This window comes from Eptatretus burgeri, chromosome 12 (assembly GCF_056783735.1).
Source record: "Eptatretus burgeri isolate ZD-2024b chromosome 12, Ebu_testis_v1, whole genome shotgun sequence".
NCBI classification, from domain to species: Eukaryota; Metazoa; Chordata; class Myxini; order Myxiniformes; family Myxinidae; genus Eptatretus; species Eptatretus burgeri.
This window is the reverse complement of record NC_140972.1, coordinates 81,377,090-81,398,969: the sequence shown is the minus strand read 5'-3', so window position 1 is coordinate 81,398,969 and position 21,880 is coordinate 81,377,090. Positions and strand designations below refer to the sequence as shown.

The 21,880-nt window shown below is 44.7% G+C and overlaps 1 protein-coding gene across 1 annotated transcript in view; it reads right to left on the bottom strand.

Annotated features, from left to right (window-relative positions):
• LOC147015992 (lysyl oxidase homolog 1-like) overlaps positions 1–21,534 on the bottom strand; it is a 48,994-nt gene extending 27,460 nt beyond the window's left edge. The window contains exons 1-3 of the mRNA XM_085848686.1: positions 19,928–21,534; positions 17,357–17,465; positions 13,319–13,456 (exon numbers count right to left, since the gene is read on the bottom strand). Of these exons, the coding sequence (XP_085704812.1) occupies positions 13,319–13,456; positions 17,357–17,465; positions 19,928–21,245 (1,565 nt within the window). The 5' untranslated portion in view covers positions 21,246–21,534. The remainder of the gene's footprint in view (positions 1–13,318; positions 13,457–17,356; positions 17,466–19,927) is intronic.
• Positions 21,535–21,880: the final 346 nt, after the last annotated feature.

Sequence of the window (21,880 nt, the reverse complement as noted above, 5' to 3'; positions counted from 1 at the left end):
AGAACGCAATGCACAAATTCCCCTGTAGAGAATCACCTGACCACAGGTGATGCTCTCCCCCCCCCCCCCCCCCACAGATTCATCGCACATAGGCCTCCTTGTCCACCTTGTGTGCAAGTACAGTTTTATGCCTCAACTCCCTGAACATCTCAGCTCTGTCATTAAGCCTGGCCCTGCGACTCTGGTCAATGGCATCCAGTGTTCCTTGAGATAAAAATCTTCTTCGCCTGATGGAGAGCTCCAAGGCATCCAACGGCAGCATCAAGGATGGTGGTCTTGAAGGCACTCCACAACTCTTCAGGATTCCCCAAAGCACCCAGACCCCACAAATCCCCACTCAGCCTGTTAGTAAACTCCTCAGCTACCCTCTCATCCTTGAGTTTTCCAACATCCAGCCTAGGCTGGGATGGTACCATTCTCCTGGATTTAAGCTGAAACCTCAGAGTTGCTACAACAAGCCGGTGGTCGGTATTGAGGAACTGAGCACTCTGGTAGACCCTGCAGTTCTGGATAATCCTCCAGTGACCATCAACGAGCACATGGTCAATCTCCTTTGCCACACCACCAGTATTGGAATACCAAGTCCAACAATGAGCCTGTGGGCACTGAAACCATGAACCAGCCACCCTCAGTCCATGACTTCTTGCAAAGTAAAGAAACTTAGTGCTATTTTGGTTCACAGTTCCAGACCGATGGGGACCAACACATGTCTCATAACCATCCCTATCAGTTCTACTCTACATTGAAATCCCCCAAGACTAGAAGTTTGTCTCTCCTGGGGCACTGATCAACCACAGACGAGTGTGACATAGAATGCGTCCTTCATGGTGAGATCACTCGCCTCAGTCGGAGCATATACAGAGACCAGGGAAATGGCACCCAAGGAGTGAGGAATCTTTTGTCTCATCATATGCTTGTTGACCGATGTTATCTAAATTATCATTGGAATCAGCTTGTTGGACACAGCAACAGCAACTCCTTGGGCATGGTAACCATTCGAGCAACTCGACCAATGGAAGGTGTAACCACCCACCATGATCTCTCCACTATCTGGTCTCCGATTCTCAGAGAGTGCTGCAATACCGATGTTCAAACACTTGAGCTTAGATGATAACAGAGATAGGTGATCATCCTCTCTTAGGGATAGGGCATTCCTGACACCCACCTTTAGCGTTCCTCCAAGCCAATGCCTCGCTGTACTGCAGTTAGAGCAGAGGGTAGTGAATTCTTGACAGAGGCATCTGAAGTGAAGGCTCACTGGGCCAGTTACTTTGAGTGGCTGTACCAGGATGACTGACCAGCTGTTGAGTTGGGTGTCATGGGTGTTACTATCCCTATTGCTGACACCTACAATGAACTGCAAACCGCCTTCATGTGTGGAAAGACAGGCTACCGTGCACCAGTTGAAAAGGGTAAAGCTCCTGGGATCTGTGGCATCCATGCTGAACTTCTTAAGGCTGGTGGAAATGCTGTACTCATGTCATTGCAGGCAGTTCTGTGCTCTGTTTGGAGCACAGGCATCATCCCAACTGACTGGAAGAGAGGCCTTGTTGTCCCTCTCTGGAAAGGGGAGGGTGATCGCCAGGACTGAAACATTGACAGAGGGGTGACGCTGCTCTCACTGCCTGGGAATGTATTTGCCCGGATTATTGGTGAGAGACTTCACCACCATCTGCTTGAGCACCAGCGTCCAGAGCAGTCAGGCTTTACACCAAAGAGGTCAATGATTGACCGTATCGTTATTCTTCGTGTCCTCACTGAAAGCAAACGAGAGTTTCAGCAGGGGCTGCTTGCAGCCTATGTTGATCTCCTCAAAGCATTAGATTCAGTGAATCGGGATGCCCTCTGGAGGATTAATTAATTATTGGTCTTTGTGGGATAACACCAAAACTGATCAATCTGATGTCTGAACTATACTCTGGTACTGAGAGTGTTGTGAGGTGTGATTGGGCCTTCTGCAACTTGTTTCCAGTTGTTACTGGAGTTTGTCAGGGGTGTGTTCTGGCCCCCATACTTTTCAGTACTTGCATGGACTGGATCCTGGGGAGGATGTTGGAGAGATCAAACTGTAGTGCATCGTTTGGGAATGTCAGGATCTCTGACCTTGATTTCGCAGATGGTGCAATCATCTTTGTGGAGATGCCAGATATCCTTATGGAGGCATTTGAGGCACTGAATGAGATGTTGTAGCCACTGGGATTATGGGATTCCTGGGTCAAAACTAAGATCCAGGCTTTCAATGACATCTTGGATTCTACTATCTTCTGTGTACCTGTTTGTGGTGAGGATGTTGAGGTTAGTATAGGGAGATATTAATTTACCTTGGCAGTGATATTCATGTCTCTGCATGTTTTGAGCTGGAGTATGATAGACGTCTGGGTTGGGCCTTGGGAGTCATAGATTCACTGGAGCATGGGGTGTGGCACTGCCGGTACTTGTGCAGGAGGACGAAAGTCCGAGTCTTTACATCCTTGGTGCTTCCAGTCTTGCTCTGCAGATCTGAGACTTGGACTCTGACCACGAATCTGAGAAGGACACTTAACTCCTTCATTAGCAAGTTTCTTCAGAGAATCATTGGCTATCACTGGTCAGACTGTGTCCAAGGAGCGATTGCTGAGACTCAGATGAGATTTGTTATTTGGATAGTCTGTGAGCATCAGCTGTGGCTGTATGGACATGTGGCTCATTTTCCTGACGCTGATCCTGCTCACCAGATTCTCTCAGTGAGGGAGCTTCGTGAGTGGAGAAGGCCAACGGGACGACCACGTGACTTGTGGTTGCAGCAGGTTAATCGGCATTTCAACGAGATGGGGATAGGCCAGGCATCTGCCTGGGGAATGGCCAGACAGAAGCCACTGGAGTACCGGCGGAAAGTGGACGCAGCGATGCACTGCTCTGGTACGTGCTCCCATAAATTACCCTGCTGTGGGTGTATGGGGTGTAAAGGTCCAAAGGGTACGTTCCAAAAGTCTATGAGATATAAAGGTCTGTAGTGTATTTAGTGTTCTAAAGGGTGCAAAGTGTTGAATGGATCTTAAAAAGGACGAAAAGGACTGAAAGGACAGTCTCCTCTCTGCCACCCACCCCAATTTTTTGTCCTCCCCTCTCCCTTTCCTTCCTGTTCTTCAAAGCAAGAGGGCATAAATGACATTCTGGGGTTAAAATGTAATCAAGAGCTTGTATTAAATTACGATTATGATCAAATTAAATTTGGATGTTGAATTAAGATGTTTAAATTAAACAAGACAAAACATTGTTTCTTTTTGTTGAATTCGCAATTTCGTGAGATGAAGAAATCTCGTGATATGAAGTGGACATACAAACATATAGATTACATTTTGAGTTAATTTGCGAATTATCTCACCATCTGGATGGAAATTTTAAAAAGGCTGCATTGGTTTTTGCGTGTCAACGTCATGAATCATAATACTGAGTTTCAAATGATCTGTTGAGCCACCTCAGAGGTGGAGGTAAAAAACGAAAAAAATGTTGAGGGACCCACCCACTGACTGACTGGCAGACTGATTGAAGGACTGAAGGACATCGGTATAGCTCTAACAGCTTATCTCGACTTCGGCGTAGAGAAGCTAAAAATGGCAGACAGAGAGTTGATGCAAGGTGGTTAAGGAAATTCAAAGACAATATCAACTCTCTGGGTTGGCTTCCCTCCATCACACCTTGCTCAGCTTGACGCCGTGGAAACCAAGGCCTTCAAGACCAATGGAATTTCCCGCAATGAACCTGAGTCAATGGGCTGATCACTTTGCAAGCAAAAACAGGTCGGTGGTTTCTGTCTTCTCCCGCCTCTTTTATTGTTTCGCACCCTCTGCTCTTTCCGTGCTTTGCTGCTCCCCCTCCCCACCCCCACGTTTCTGCAGAGTCCACATGGTCCACTATCAACCCCATTCTGGTGAAACTCCAAAAATCCAGAATCACTGACTGGCAAGGATATCTGGCTGGCAAGGCAAGGAAAGCCAAGGCTTTCTGCAATTCCATCAGTCTGACAGAATCTGTGCACCTCCCAACCCGAATCCCCACAAATGGCACATCCTTCCTCCTGAACCTGGTAATGACTGAAGTTCCATCCAAGCTATGCTGCTCCTCCTCTACCCCTTTTGGCTCCTCTAACTATGTTGTAGTAAATACAGAAGTCTCTCTGGGCTGTTGTTATAGAGTTTCCACAGAAGGCTGACTGGCAGAGACTGAAACCTACGATATGGTTAAAGCACTTGTTTTGTCTCCTCTGCATCTGAAATTCACTTTACCTGGAAACTATCATAAACTCATTCATTCCTCTTTTTCCCACCTGTGGAACCAACTTCCACATTCTCTTCAATCTCATTCCTCCTCCAGGTCTTCAAGAAAGCTGTTCACCACCACTTCAGGTCATCCCTCATCAGAAACCATGACCTTTTCTACCCTCGTTAATCCTCCCAAAACCTACTTCTTTCCAAGTTTCTAGTTTTTTCTTACAAAGAATTTGGGGCTCTATCCATCTTGTCCACCCTGTGTGTCCTCCCCTAGTCCTCATTCTTCCCCACATCCCTCATGTCTCAAAATCTCCTGCTAGTTTGTCCCTCAACCCTGCAGTTAGTGTTTCCCACCTCTCTTTCTATTGTTCCTTTTGTTCTGTAACGTCTTGATCAATTCTATCTTCTAGCTCCTCCATGAGTCTAGACTTTGGATACAAAAAAAAACCTGCATGTATTTTGAGTCTGCAGTCCTAATCTCAGGCAACATTTCATCTGGCAGAATTTCTTGGGCCTTCGTCTTAGCCCTGTGAAATGGCTTGCATTTTTGTTAACCAGCGCAGAGGGAGATTGTGTTTTGCAATCGTGTGTATGTCCAATCCTTCACTTTTTTTTTTTTTTACCATTTAAGCTTTTCTCATCAAATTTTCAACAATCCATTGTTATGAGAAGATGGAGAACACAAAATAATGTTGAACTTTTTTCTTTTCTTTTCTTTTTTGCTGTTGTTCTCGTCGGGTTTAGCATGAGTACAAAGTGGATGCGGAGCATTTTGAGATGTATTCTCGTTGCAATCCATTTGTAAAAAAATTTCCAGTTACGTGTTGGAGTAAGTGGTGAAAGTCGCTTGAAACCGGATTCCATCCCCTTGAGCATAGTCTACTCATTATGGGATTGCATTTGGTGCGATATGAATGTGGAGATACAGATCCAGATCCGGATCCGAGAATTTTTTTTAATTTTTCTAAGTGATTCTTCACTCTTGAGAAATTGGGTTAAAATAATATAGAGTAGAGCACGATATTTCAAGAGGAGGGTAGGACCCCGTTTTAATATCGTCAAAAACAGTACCCGTTTTACCTGTTTTCGTGTTGGTGTTATCAAATTTACCCGTTTTAGTACATTAGTATTATCACAGGCCCGTTTTAGTATCATCAAAACCTGTATTGGACAGAAAGTGGAAGATAAGGGCAGACAGGGAACCACGATTTGGCCTTCTGTTTTCGCCAGAAAGGTGTTCTGAAGGTGTTCAGCAGGTACTTGTCCTGCCTCATATTAATACCGAAGAGGAACATATTTTCTCACAAGTTCACAAGAACAAGACCACTTTCCAAGTTGTGCCTGCTCTCTTCACATACAAAACCACCTTCTTTTGCAAAACTTGCGTGTCATAAGGCTAATCCGCCGAGAGATCTCATCAGAAAGACCAAAAAAAGTCTGTCGGGAATACAATGCTGAGCACAGTTACACAAAGTGACTCATTCATCAGGTCATGGCTTTGTCAGACAATCAGTTTGATTGACCTTTGCTCATGTGGTGCTTTTTGATCGTTCAGATAATTCTATAGTCAGACTGTAAGTGAATATTTGAGTTGATTTCTGAACATCGTACCTCATCAACAAACGACTATCTTAGTATTCTGGTGTATTTTGTGTCAACAACAACCTCTAGAATAGCATTTTTTTCCATGTTTGGTTTAAAAAAATGAAAATAAAACCACTTCCGATGGTTACCGACCTGCTTTTCGTCACCTCCAACTTGCATGTATAGGGGAGGGGGTGGTCAAGATTCTGATAGAGTTGTGTGCAAATGAAATATACATCTCTTTATACCAAAATTTTCACTTTATGTCTTTAAAATAATATTTTAAAATCACCATTCAACAGTATATCCGACTTCAACAAATTTCCCAGGAATCCATAAGGAATTAGCTATCTTTCCATCGGAAGCTAGTAATTGAGAAGCATGACGTGCCATTCACCACCAATGATGGACCCACAAAGGAGACGTGTCTTTCTACTCATAGATGCCATGCAAGTCACAGGAGATTAAAACATAATTAAGTCATGCAACAATATCTCTTTCAAGATTGTAATCTTGCAGTTTGGCAGTTAGTTGGCACTGCAACAACAGCACAGTGACACTGCAGCCAAGGCTTTCTGCAATTCCATCAGTCTGACAGAATCTGTGCACCTCCCAACCCGGATCCCCACAAATGGCACATCCTTCCTCCTGAACCTGGTAATGACTGAAGTTCCATCCAAGCTATGCTGCTCCTCCTCTACCCCCTTTTGGCTCCTCTAACTATGTTGTAGTAAATACAGAAGTCTCTCTGGGCTGTTGTTATAGAGTTTCCACAAAAGGCCGACTGGCAGAGACTGAAACCTACTATATGGTTAAAGCACTTGTTTTGTCTCCTCTGCATCTGAAATTCACTTTACCTAGAAACTATCATAAAAGCTGCCCCCATCCTCTCTCTCTCTCACTCACTCTCACTCTCTGTGTCTCTCTTACCCAATTGAGGACAACCTTATCTCATTCCTCAAGGCTCACAACAAATATGTGTCGATCTTCAGGCGAGCCAGAAACCATTGCAAGAAAAATCTTATGGCTGAACTCACCAATCAGTTTCCTTATTCAAAGTCCTGCAAATGCCTCGTCAAGTTTGTCTTTGGTGTGTGTACCCTCAATCCTCCCACCTGCACCCCTCACCTCAAATGGCAACACAGTTAACTCTGCTTGAGACAATTCTGAATGTCTTAATTCAGTGTCTTCCTCCAAAGCTCATGCATCCAACCCAACCCTTTGTCCTCACTTTATTGCCTTGATCCCTCATACTGACTGTCTCCTGGAAATTGTGAGGTTTTTCCCAATACAGTTCCTCCTGGCATCTTGGACCCAGTCCTGTTGTTTGGATATATTAATGCCCCCCCCCCTTAGTTAATGACCCCTATATATATTAATGACTCATCTCTCACTATTCTTGCCAGGTCTTTAAGACAGCTGTTTACCACCATCTCAAATTATCCCCATCCAAAATCATTATCTTTTCTACACCCGTTAAACCACCCCCACCCCTCCCAAAATTTTGCTCCTGTGTCCATCTTGTCCACCCCTTGCATTCTCCCCTACCCTTCATCGTTAACTGCATTCCAATGCTCTGGAAAGCATCCTTTTGTTTTGTCATCCTGATACATTCTGTGTTCTCACTCTTCCACGAGCCTTGACTATATATATATATATATATATATATATATATATATATATATATATATATATATATATATATATATATATATATATATATATATATATATATATATCTTCTTCTTCTTCTTTCGGCTGCTCCCGTTAGGGGTCGCTACAGCGGATCATCCGTATGAACCGCATAGTGATTTGGCACATGTTTTACGCCGGATGCCCTTCCTGACGCAACCCTGGTCGCCTCTTACGACACAGGGATATGGTACACCTATTTTAACCGGGGTATACACTGGTACTCATTTCGCCGACCTCGGAAGGATGACAGGCTGAGTCAACCCCCTGGTGTATTAAATCAGTGTCCCAACGGGGCTTGAACTCAGGACCTTTTGGATCCCAAGCCACTGCCCTAACCACTGCACCAACACCAGGCTATATATATATATATATATATATATATATATATATATATATATATATATATATATATATATATATATATATATATATATATATATATATATATATATATATATATATATATATATATATATATATATATATATATATATATATATGCGCTCTGGAAAGCATTTCTGCTATTTCACAGGTGATTCCAGATTCTCTGGTACAATTGCACATCCCACTGACAGGTCAGCAGCAGTGGCATCCCTCTCTGCTGATGTGGAAATCATCAGTTACTGGTCTAACCGTTGGAGCACGTACACCAGAACCCTGACATTCGCGGGGGATATGTTCTAGGAAAACCCTGCGAATGTTGAAACCGCAAATGTGGGGGCATTGTTTCAATGGGAAAGGGGGGGGGGATAAGTTCCGGGGATTTCGAAACCCATGAAAAATCCGCGAGTGTGGGGGAAAAATCTTCGATTGTTTGATCATTGTCGGGGAATCATAAATATAATGGGCGTAAGCCTGGAACTTCTAACACACTTTTCTCCGAACATATTCTGTTCATACTACTGAAATCTTCACATTATGTGTTCCATGTATTTACGCAGGTGAGAGCGGATTCAAAAATCGAATATAGATATTTTTTTCAAAGAGGGAATCGATGACGTCACAATCAGCAGCGTTCGGCGGCAAACCGACGGCCGGGTCCAAGATGACGTGCTTTACTTAACTAAGTCCATGAGTTCAGGACGTTTGTTCAACTCAGTATTTACGAATTTTATCCTGCCATGGTGTTAATCTGTTGATGGAGGTAATATAGAAACGATGAATATGTCAAATCGTTCGTGTTACTCATCCGGCACAATGTGTCAAGGCCAACAATCTAAAGCGACCGGTCTCAAACGTTACCCCTCATATTGATTGTCTCCAGCCAACACACCCAGACACGCCACCAATATGAACTGAGCTGTTAAATGCGGTGCAAAACATCCAACGAAACTACCATAACCGAGTATTGTGATCCGTCCTGTCCCCCATACCCGTCGTAGACGGTTATCTGATAGTTTGCACAATGGTGACAAGGAGGATAACGTCATCGGCTTGCGGCAGTTCCTGGTTCAAAGGAGAACGTTTTTAAAGTTTAAAATGTTTTCCACCACGAATGCACGATTATACTTTCATTAAAGATGCTTACAAAAAAACCGATAACACCAGGTGGCATTTCCAATTTAATGAAGAATGATTTTTAGTCTGTCAACCATACCGTACTATCCCGCGAAACTAAAAACAACAACGTCGTCGTCGTTGTCGTCGTCGTCATCTACTCTTTTAATTTTTTATTCAACAAACAGCACACGTAACTTTGCAAAATGATGATAATGACGATGAAGATGCGCTGTTCTGGTCCGTGGGATTTTTTACAGGTGATGCTGTTTTCAGAAGCTGATAATAGATGTGGTGAGTGATGTCATTGTGTAATTAATCCATACATAGCGAACTGCTAATTACACTAATAGATGCGCTGAATGTTTCCATTCTTTAACTCAAAGGACATGACATCTTTCCTATCTTCAGGCAGACTATGCTGATCGTTTTTTAAATGTAACAGCTCAGATGGTGCTGTTCATCGCAAGATGGTGATTTACACTAAGATACGCTGAACGTTTCCATTGTGCAATATCCATATGTGGCGACCTGGTAATTACTGGATACATCAATAGTTCATACATGGCAAGTTGGAAGTGACAAAAAACGGGTTGGCGGGAATCAAAACCGGGTTATTTATTTATTAGACGTGATCAGAAGTGATACTTCATGTGGAATCCTGGAGGATTGTGATGCGCCTTTCAGTGAGAGAAAGCTCATGACGTCACACAGCCAATTGACTCGAGAGATACATTGTGTATCAGCTGCAGGTCTCTCCAGGGGGTGTGTGTTCCATTACCAATCAGCTGGTCGATTGCTTGCCAAGTGGCTTAAGCAATCAAGCAAGCACCCCAACGAAACGCTGGCTGCTTGGTAAGGCCTAGGTCACATTTGCTCTACGGCGGGGATACAGCGGCCGTACGCCCTCTGAATTGACAGAAACGTGTGGTGGCCGCAGAGAAACTGAGGTAGCCTCAGGGAGGCCCTACACCGTTTGGCTACATTTTACAGGCTGTAGGGGCGCCGTGGAATTATAGCGCGGAGTTATAACTTTTTTCATTTCTACGTTCGCCGTAGCAATTCGACAAGCCAAGCTATGACGTAGATGTGTTCCACGTCGACCGTACGTAGGGCGTACGGTGGGCTTGTGTTATTCGTGCGGCTGCCGTAAGCTCTTCTCAATGAAAAATGAATTTTCCCAACCCCAAAAAAATTACTGCGGCCGCACTATTTCCACGGTCGCCATACGGTGGCCTTGCGGTCTGTGTGACTACCTGCAGGCAACGCAGGGTCGACGAACGGTTCCCCTACGCCCGCCGTGCACCTACGTACGGCCTCCGTGGCAGTCTGCATCGACCGTGCGTCCACCGAGCGCTACCGCTAGGGATCGGAGTATAGGTGTTTGCCTATACAGTGGTGCCCCCAGAATCCCAATTTAATTCGTTCCAGACGGCTGTTCGGATTGCAAAAAGTTCGGATTCTGGGGGCACCACGGTATATTATAGTTATAGTATATTCAGTTATATATACTGGTATATTTTTATTTCAGTAAAAAAAGGAACTGGTATATATACCCACTCGTTACCGTCCGTCTTGCCGCACATTCGCCTTAGGGCCCCCCTGCGGTCGCCTTGTGGGCACCTTGCGTCTGCCTTGAAAATTCTATGGCCGCCGCAGCGATGCCCTAAGGTCACCATGCGACATCAAATCAAAGACCGTACGGCACCCCCACGTTTTCGGTCTCCACGATTTCTAAATACGCCGTGCGGCTACCCGAAAAATAAAAACATATGTGACTGCTACATTGTGTGACCGTGGAAATACTGCGGCCGCCGTATAATTGCTAGTGGCCACAGATTTTGGAGACCCCACGGCCGCCGTGGCAAATGTGACCTAGGCCTAACTGAACAGACCCTGGTTGTGTTCCATTATCAATAAGCTTGCCATCGCTTGCCAAGCCAGCCGTTCCTTATCAAATGGTGGAATGCTTGTTTGAGTGCTTAAGCCACTTGGCGAGTGCTCTACAAGAAACTTGGTAACTGAACGTATCCCAGGTGTAACAAACAGTCTGTGTGTCAATCCTTGTGAGTGGAATGGAAGCGAAACATTGCATTTTTAGAATGGACCGAACTTTCCATCCAATATGGATTTTGACGATACAAGAATTGGTCTGTGGCTTTTCACAAACAAAATGGGTCAAACCCGTAAAATCGGGGTCACTTGCCATCGATGGTAGATGCTGTTAGTGTTTTCATTCTGTAAGTAACTCACGGGGGGATGGCGTCGTGGGGAATGACGTGTTACACTGGTGAGAAATCCCGCGAAACAATGTTTATCCCGCGAAGCTTCAATACACGTACAGGAAGCAGGTCATGTTCGCGGCTCATGGAAGATATGTTTTTTGCGTACAGTACAACGTACATCCAGCTGCTTTGTGTGTGGCTCATGGAAGATATGTTTTAGAACTGTTATGCTCATGGCTCCTGGGAAAAAAATTGCTGCAAAAACCACGAATACTTGGGGCAATTTGCCGTGAATGTTGGAGCATGTCGCAAATTATCAACCACGAATATGCGGACCCACGAATGTTGGGGTCCAGGTGTAGTTCACTCCAGGCAAACTTTACATTCTCACACTGCTGTTGGAAGGTTATTCAAATGAACGAACATATCTATTTCCACAATCATTCACTCAAAGAGGGTTGGTCTCTCGAACTGCTTGGCTCACCATGAGCTATGATGATATCTTCTTGGCAGACCATATATCGAATGTGGCCTCCAATGCTAGCGGTAGACTTTGAATCCTCCGCCATGAAAAGTCTTTCCTTGGTAAATCTGAACTTCTTACAACTTAAAAGACATTTGTCTACAGCTCAATGGAGTACAACTCTTCATTGTTGGCTGGTTCCCTTGCTCACACCTGTCTCTCCTGGATGCTGTGAAATCCAAAGTTTGAAACAACTTTGACATTTTCACCAAAGAAGCAGAAGTGCAGGGTCGGTACTTTCGGCTTCAACATCACAAACAGGTTGGTGACTTCTATATTTTCTCCTGCCTCTCCTCATGTATTGTACCCTCCCAGTCACTCCACGTTGCCTACATTTTTCCACCAACCCCCTCCTCCTGAAATTCACAAAATCCAGGTTTACTATTCACCTTCAGTGCCTTCATTGTCCCTTTCTCCCAATTGCTAATCCTCCTCCTTCAGTCTCTTAAATCTCATTCTTCCCTCCAGGGCTTCAAATTTGCAGCAAACCACCACCTTAGATCAATCTCCATCTCTACCCATAATGTTGTCTATCCTCATTAAACCTTGCTATCTATTTGCAGACTACTATAATACGTACGTGTTCCCTTACAAGGAACTGCGACATAGGAGAAGGCCATTAGGCCCATCAAAATCGGTGATATTTTTACCAACTTAGGGTTGTTTCTCAATACTGTATTCCTTTTAAATACCAAGCATCATTTTTGATGGACAGACGGAAGGAAAGACATACCAAATATTGAAGCAGCTACACTGCTTAAAAAAATCTAATCAATAAGGATCAGTTGTGATAGTAGAGAAATAATGTCCAACTGAAAATTATTAATGGGGGTTGATACAAAGTTACAAACAGAAGTGTAAATTAAATATTAAATTTCACCATTCAATCAGGAGCAGACTTCCAAAAGATGACAACAACATGATTCAACAAAACAGCAGCACTTGGCAAGAGCTACTCATTGTTAGGTCACTGTGACATTTGACTGTCAAAATAAAACTAGAAAGGCACTCGATAGAGCACCTACCTCTGCCAGGCTGAACAGTTTACGTTTTGTAGTCCACTGACAGGCCAGATCTGCATCCGGACCTTAACCAAAATCTAATTGACTTGTTCTTGTCACCTACTCAACTCATCCACCAAGTTTTGTCCGAATCCATGCACAACTTTTTGAGATATCGTGCTATATTTAGTTTTTGGCCCCGTCTCTCAACGGTGAAGAATCATTTTTTAAATTTTAGTATCCTGATCCGGATCTTCACCAAAATATAATCACTTCATCCTTGTAAAACACCCAACCTGTCCACAAAGATTCGGCCGAATCTGTCCGTAACATTTTGAGATATTCTGCTCACAGCCAGACAAACATAAAATACTCTTTTTGTTCACATGCACGAGTAATTGTTTCAAAAAATTCCATGGTAGTACACCTACAAAATAGTTCATGCAGAGGAAACGGGTCACAGAACTTAGTGTGCTTTGTTGTGAAATAATTCTCCAAAAAAGGACAGCTATGGTGGTTTGTATGTTTGACTGTTTGACTTACTGGTGACAAATGTGCTCTTTCCACTCATCACGCGGTAACATGGGCAGAAAGTCAGCTTCACCGCTGTTCTTTATTCGCTGAGAAAACCTCAGCAAGACTCGAACATCGTCATCTTTGGCATTTTCATCAAATGCTGAACTAAACATATGAGACACAAGGAAGAGGGAGGGGTAAATGGCTCAAGAAAATAGATAAAAAGCAATCTCACATTTAACATTATTCCTTTTGGACAATATGGGTGTATTTTTCTCGTTACAGTGTGAATGGATAAAATTTCTCCTTTTTGGCACATTCAAAAAAAAGAAATGTAAACGCAATTTAACTGTAACCAATAAAACCTGAACAGCTTCAACAATTGCTTTGAGGATCATTCGAACTTCCCATCATTGCATGAGGGATGATCAGCAAGTCTTATTAGGCTTCCACGTTCATATTGCTAAGAACTTCCAAGTTCTTTTTTGGATTATTAGCTGAAATGGAATTGGAATTCTGTCCGTCCATCCGTCTCCTATTTCAACTTCTCCGGCCTTGTTAAATTGTGGAAACCATGCCAATCACCAAACTGGAAGTGGGTCAAAATAGCTGGACTTAGTTGATTTTGGGGAAAGTCATGTAAATTCCTTCAAAAATCTACTTTTGCAGACCCACCAGTCAGAATGATACCAAATTTGGGTTGCAACATTAGGACAGGTTCCTGATGTTAAATTCTGGAGGCCATGCCAATCACGTGACCGGAAGTGTGTCAAAATAGCCGACTTGGTCAATTCTTGAGAAAATCGAGTAAATTCATTCAAAAATCTTCTTCTCCAGACCTACCAGTCAGAATGCTACCAAATTTGGGTGTCAACATTAGGACAGTTTCCTGATGTTAAATTGTGGAGGCCATGCCAATCACCTGACCTGAAATGGGTCAAAATGGCCAACTTAATCAATTTTGGGGAAAAGCATGTAAATTCCTTCAAAAATCTTGTTTTCCAGACCCACAAGTCAGAATGCGACCAAATTTTGGTTACAACATTAGGACAGGTTCCTGATGTTCAATTGTGGAGGCCATGCCGATCACGTGACCAGAAGTGTGTCAAAATGACAGTCGTGTAAATTCCTTCAAAAATCTTCTCCTCCAGCCCAGACTGATCAAAATCTTCTTCAATATTCTTCTCCTCCAACTGATCCTAACAGAATTCGACATAGGCTGCAAGCAGCCCCTGCCGAAACTCTTGTCTGCGTTCGGTGAGGACACGAAGAGCAAGGATACGGTCAATCGTTGACCTCTTTGGTGGAAAGCCTGACTGCTCTGGACGCTGGTGCTCAAGCAGATGGTGGCAAACCCGATCAATAATTATCCGAGCAAAGACCTTGCCAGGCACTGAGAACAGCGTCACCCCTCGGTAGTTGTTGCAATCTTGGCGATCACCCTTCCCTTTCCAGAGAGGGACAACAAGGCCCCTCTTCCAGTCAGTTGGGATGATGCCTGTGTTCCAGGCAGAGCACAGAAATGCATGCAACGACACGAGTACAGCATTTCCACCAGAATTGAAGTTCAGCATTGATGCCAAAGATCCCAGGAGCTTTACCCCATTTCAACCGGTTCATCACAGTCTGTGTTTCCACAAACGAAGGTGGACCACAGTTGATTGGAGGATCAGCAACAGTGATTGTAACACCCCTGACGTCCAACTCGACAGCTGGTGGATCAGCCTGGTACAACCGCTCAAAGTAACCGGCCCAGCAGGCCTTCACTTCAGACTCCTCTGTCAAGAGCCTACCACCCTCTGCTCTAACTGCAGTACACCAAGGGATGGGCTTAGATGAACGCAATGCGCGAATTCCCCTTTAAGCAGGACGAGAATCACTTGACCACAGGTGATGCTCTACCCCCTCACAGATTCCTCGCACATAGGCCTCCTTCTCCACCCTCAGTGCACGTTCAGTTTTACGCCTCAGCTCCCTGAACAGCGAAGCTCTGCCATTCAGCCTGGCCCTATGACTCTGGTCAATGGTATCCAGTGTCGCTAGGGAGAAAAAATTCTTCTTCGCCCTCCGGTGAGTTCCAAGACATCCAACGGCAACATCAAGGATGGTGGTCTTGAAGGCGCTCCACAACTCTTCAGGATCTCCCAAAGCACCCAGACCCCCCAAATCTCCATTCAGCTTGTTCGCAAACTCCTCAGCTACCCTCTCATCCTTGAGCTTGCCAACATCCAACCTAGGCTGGGATGGTACCATTCTCCTGGATTTAAGGTGCATGTTAAGAGTTGCTACAACAAGCCGGTGGTCCGTATTGAGGAACTGAGCACTCCGGTTGACCGTTCAGTTCTGGATCATCCTCCAGCGACCATCAACGAGCACATGGTCAGTCTCATTTGCCACACCGCCAGCATTGGAATACTAAGTCTAGTGACGAGCTTGTGGGCGCTGAAACCATGAACCGGCCACCCTAAGTCCATGACTTTTGTAAAGTCAAGGAACTTAGTGCTATTCAGGTTCACAGTTCCAGACCCATGGGGACCAACACATGTCTCATAACCATCCCTATCAGTTCCAGTCGATGCATTGAAATCCCCCAAGACTAGAAGTGTATCTCGTCTGGGGCACTGATCAACCACAGACTCGAGCTTGGCATAAAATGCATCCTTCACGGTGAGATCACTCGCTGCAGTTGGAGCATAAACAGAGACCAGGGAAATGACACCCAAGGAGTGATGAATCCTTAGTCTCATAATACGCCCGTTGACCGGTGTTACCTCAATTATCACTGGAGTCAGCTTATTGGACACAGCTACAGCAACTCCTTGGGCATGGTGAACATCAGAGCGACCAGACCAATAGTTAGTGTAACCACCCGCCATGATCCCGCCGCAATCTGGTCTCCGAACCTCAGAGAGTGCTGTAATACTGATGTCCAAACACTTGAGCTCAGATGGTAACAGACAGGTGATCGTGCTCTCTTCGGGATAGGACATTCCAGGCACCCACCCGAAGGGACCGCCTCTGGTTAACCCAAGGAGACCACCGTCTGGTGGACGACACCTCAGCAGCACTCTGACACACTCTCCCACAATCTGACCTGGGAATGTTACCCCGTGGTTTCCCTCCTTGGGGAGGATTAATCATCAAAGATTGGGGGTCCCGAAGGCTTTGCCCCAATCCCATCATCCGGTGAGCTGCCCTGCGAAGGGAATCTGCACAGGAGGTACTCCCACGGAGTGGGTTTTCAAATTTTTTATGCTTCGAGAATGTTTTGCGGAATGAAGGGTTTTACGGTGGCTGGAGTGCAAATCGTGCCACCAACCTCCTAATAAAAAAGTAACCCAACTGTAGGAGGACATCTGCAGACACAATTGGGCACTAGATATGGATGGCTGTTGGCTCTCAAGGAGCTCCTCCGCCCTTTGATGGGTTTTGTTTTTAATCCTGCTGGGGGTCCATATCCAAACACCCTCCTCACCGGGAAACCTGGTGGGGAAGATGGTTTTGTCACCGACAACCCAACCATGGAACAGGTTAGTACAGGTTTACATGATACCTGCAGCAAGTCACAACAAAAGGCACTTTTACTGTAGCCTTAAACATAAAGCAATCTTCTCAGGAGTTGGTTTCTAAATTATTACATGTAGGTTGATCCACTGAGGCTGAATGGGCCAGAACAGGAAATGTACTTTACATATTTTTTTCTCGCTGATGATGGATTTGGGCTCCATTTTCCCGAAAAATGTGCAAATCGTGCTTCATGTGGGTGGCATATTGAGACTGCATGGAAACCGACAGCACTGCTCACAGTTGTAGTTAATATTGTTTTTTTCTGCATTTTTCTTTTCCAGCAAATTTAATCTTTTATTAGCCTTATATTTTATATTTCTATGAAGTCACTTTATTTATTTATTTATTTTATTATTATTATTTTTATTTTTTTTCTCCTTGCAGGCTGAGGATTTTTAACTGCTCAACCCTTGCCCGATGGAGCAGGTGAGCAAAATCATTTTTGACCATCATTTAAGCACAAATCATTTAATAATGAAAACACATGATTGCATATACCTTGCCAAACAGTTCTCAGTGGCAGCACAACGCAGGGAGTAGAGAGGAACTTTCTGCACGTAAACAGATGCTTTTGTGTATTCTGGGTCAGGAACCAAATCTGGTAAAGCTTTCAGCACATTCGCAAAATGCAGACCAATGAAACGTTATCATTACAATTTACTAAACCAAACTTGTGTCACATTACATTCCACTCCACATTGCATCAGGTGTTCATACATTGGGATCACTATTTATGAGTAAAATGTTTGAGCGCGTTCAAAAGGTTACACAAACAAGATGCTCCATCCATCCATCCATTGGGACCATACTCTGTGCAGAGCGTTGATGCTGCCAAAGTAGTCTCCTTGGCTATTGGGCACAATCCTGGATGGGTCGCCACTCCAACAATGTACACCAACATTGCTGGCACTCATTTTGCCAACATCGAAAGGATGACAGGTCGAGTTAACCCCACCTGGTATTAATTCAACAGCTGAGCGGGATTTGAACTCAGGACCCTCGGATCTCAAACCCGCCATCCTCACACGAGATGCTCACAATAGTTCAAAGACACGCCAACTACGTTTTATTTTTCATTATATAAATCTCGATATAATGGAGGGAAAGTGTGTTGTATGTGTGTATGTATGTATATTTGTTGTGTTTCATCTGCTCTTCCAAAACTTTGGAAGTTGAAACGGTCAAGGATTAATGAAGTCACCCGTGAAGTTGTGCCTGTGCACGTTTCAGTCGATTCCATCATGTTTGTTTTTAGATCCTCGAGGAGGATCTCTAAGTCTGACTCACGTTGTTGTTCTTCATCTTCTTCTTGTGGACTTTTTTGTTTCACAGCCTACAGTTTTCATCAAAACTTCCTGAAACTTGGCATATATATGTAAAAATACCCTGCGCAGACAGTAATGATCTCCGATTTTTGAAAATTCCTCCTAGAAAAAAAGTTATGACGTCAAAATATCTCCGCTAATGGAAATCACCGAAAAGATTATCTCCGAAACTAGGCAAGCTTTTTGAATTCTGTTTGCGGGAATCGAACAGGGCATTAGCAGGGATGAATTACCGCACATATGATGCATCATGATGACGTCATATCAATTTTTATGACGTCATTCCTATTTTTTGTATCACAACCCAGAGTTTTCATCGGATCCTCGTGAAACTTGTCATGTATCTGCAGAAAGCCCACGCGCAGACAGTAACCATCTCCGATTTTGGAAATTCTTCCTCGAAAAAAAGTTGACATCATAATATCGCCGCTAATGGAAATCGCGTGTACCATTATCTCCGAAACTAGGCAAGCTGTTTGAATTTTGTTTGCGGGAATCGAACAGGGCATTAGCAGAGATGAATTATCGCACATATGACACATCACTATGACATCATATCAATTTTATGACGTCATTCCTGTTTTTTGACATTTTTTGTTTCACAACCCAGAATTTTCATCGGATCTTCGTGAAACTTGCCTTGTATATGCAGAAAGCCCACGCGCAGGCAGTAACCATCTCCGATTTTGGAAATTCTTCCTGGAAAAAAAGTTGACGTCATAATATCGCCACTAATGGAAATCGCCGATACCATTATCTCCGAAACTAGGCAAGCTGTTTGAATTTTGTTTGCGGGAATCAAGCCGGGCATTAGCACAGATCATTTATCGCAAACCTGATACATCACAATGACGTCATATTCGTTTTTATGACGTCATCATTAAGAGGACGAGGATCTTAGTTCATTTGAGCTTGTTTAAAAATTTTGCCCATCTTCGCATTTTCATCCTTTAGGAGGGGAGGGGGGTGAAATTGGAATTATCCGAGCTGTATAACAATGATGAATTATCTATGCACATATGCAGTATGCAGGTTTTTGCTTCAAATATGTAACCTGGGTTATTTTTATTTTTTGGAGTGATTGAGGTAGCGGTCTGTTGCCTATACACCACCCAAATAAAGGGATGCATCAAAAGAATGTTGCTCGTTTGGAACATGATCGCCTGCAGTGCAGGCACTCTGCTCGTGTATATCATTGGGCAAATATATACATGTAAATATATTTTTTTGGTTGAAATGTATGCCTCATTATACATTGTTGAGATGCCTTGGACTATTGAGTCTCGTTTGTGGAACCTTTTGAACAAGTCACCTTAGAATTAGAGATTTACAAACGGCAGGTAAAACCGCTCACAAATTCCACTCAGTCTTTGGGTACTGTATTGATACGACAAAACACTAGACTCTTTGAAAGATAGTGTCAATCTGCATTAGAAGACAAGATAAACACTGGATTTTATCACTCTGGCTAAGTGTATGTTTGCTGCTGTGGGAAATAAGGTGCTGCTGCGATTTGGAACGCTCTCTCTTTCACTCTGATGAAAGGCTAATCCTCAAAACGTCAGCAGCACCTGATTTCCCACGGTGGAAACATACTCTTGTAAACTTTTAATTTAGAAAATCCATTGTTAGAAAATCCTACAATAATCGATAATTTATTTTACAATATCAAATAATACAGAGCACATGAGAAAGATCATTTGGCGGCACTATTAACTACAAGAATCAAGACAACATATAGCACCTGGACCCTCTTGCTGTCCTGCTGATGATGAACTCAATGGATCCAATCCACCAAGTCCCCCGTAATCTGATGCTACCAGGCCAGAGCCGAGTCGTGACATCAATGTGCCAGGTGTGCGAACTGGTCGCATCGTATCCTCTGCGTACTGCCGGTGTTCGTATGGCACGGGGTTCTCCTCAGTAACTAGTGAGCGCCTGGCAATGTCTGGAGATATGAATGTTGGAATGCCCCTCCTGTGATGGTCTTGTTTCTCTGGAATGGCATCCTCAACTCCATCCTGCTCCTTACCATCCCTGTAGATGCTCGCCATGAACCTCCGATCGAGTCCTTCCTGTTGAGAAGCAAACCTTGGTGGTCCAAGTTCTTCCTCAATGGGAGCATAAGGCAATGGTGAGTAGCCCCTGTGTTCATAAGGGGATGCCATGGGATAGTAAGGTACTGCTGGTCCTCCAGGTGCTGGGTGCTGTCGCACCACCTCCGATCTCCAACCATAGTCAGATTCGTGGTAATGTGACTGTCCATCGTTTCCCACTCTGGCATCTGGATACAATGGTGGCCAACCTCGATTTGGCATATAAGAAGCAGGGGGATAACCAGGGACTCCCGTTCCATATGGAGCTGGATATGCATGTCCTCCTGGAAAGACCTCCCGTGCACCACTTGGTTGTGGGTAGAGGCCAGCACGATGATCTTCTCGCTCTCGCAAATGTGGATACCTCGGGAACCGTGGTGGAAATGCCTGGCTTGGACGGGAATACGAGATGGCAGGCCTCTGCTCAGGTCTGGGAGATCTTAAGTATGGAAGGAACGGACTGGTGGAGTCTCTTCTGACATCCCTTTCTTGAAAGAAATGTCGTGGCCGGTCTCGTTCTGAAAATCCTCTGTTATTAAAGGAGCTTCGAGAGAAAAAGGGGTCTCTCCTGTTTTGAGAGCGGGTACCTGTGGCATCAGAATTCACAGAGCCCGGTCGTGGCTGTCCAAGACTGCCAACTCGAGTCGTTTGCCACCACTGCCTGGGTACAAGACCAAACCCGTACGGGTGCCTGGTGCCCCGTGCCGATTCGGTGAGGGTCTCCCGGGAAGTCGGGCTGGCCGGTCGTCGCCCAACTTGTGCGTTCACACCGACTCTTGAGGCTCTCGCGTGTGATCTTCCGTGCCCAAAGTCCTCAGGATCAACTCGCCCAGGCATGTCCACACTGCGATCTCTCGGGGTGCCCCTCCTCTGAGACGGGGCTTGCCTGCGAGAGCGCAGAGCCGTCACTCCCAGGCTGCCACGCACTATCACCATGACCAGAAGCGCGGTCCACCAACCTCCCATGCCTACTCGCTCCACCCGGGTTGCACCAAGACGCTGAACAAGCTCGCTGACAGTCTCCCCAGCAAACTGGAATTGGTGGACGTCGGGTCTCCAAGAACCTCAGTGAATGAAAGTTTGCCTGGAAACCTTTTGACCCATTATCCTTGAAGAAGGGTCAAAACGTCGCATGCGCTCAGCGTTGCTCACGGCTCCGTGAGATGATCAATCCGTGCATGAAACGCGTGCACCGAGCACACAGGACCGACTGTCCGTGGTTTTTATACACTCGGCAGATGCGCGTTTTAAAGTGTGCGGAGTTCGAGTCCCGCCGTTTGTGCTGACCCCGCCCTTTGTCCCAGTCGCTGAGCTCCTCATTGGCTGATGCTCGACGGGGGCGGGGTTAGACGAGTGAAGTGCCCAAAAGCCACGTGAAGTCAAAACTTTTTTTTGAACGCAACGATGAAAAGGTGTTAACGTCACGCGAAATAACACGCGACTACAAATACGTTAAGATACTTTTAACTACCAACTTTTCAGCGTTCAACTCGTACAAATCGTTGCTCAAACAAAGCCAAACGACGTCAAGTTTCGCCCTTTTGAACGCTCACCGCTACCAAAGCAGCCGTTTTGAAGTCCTGAAGTTCTGAAAACAAAAT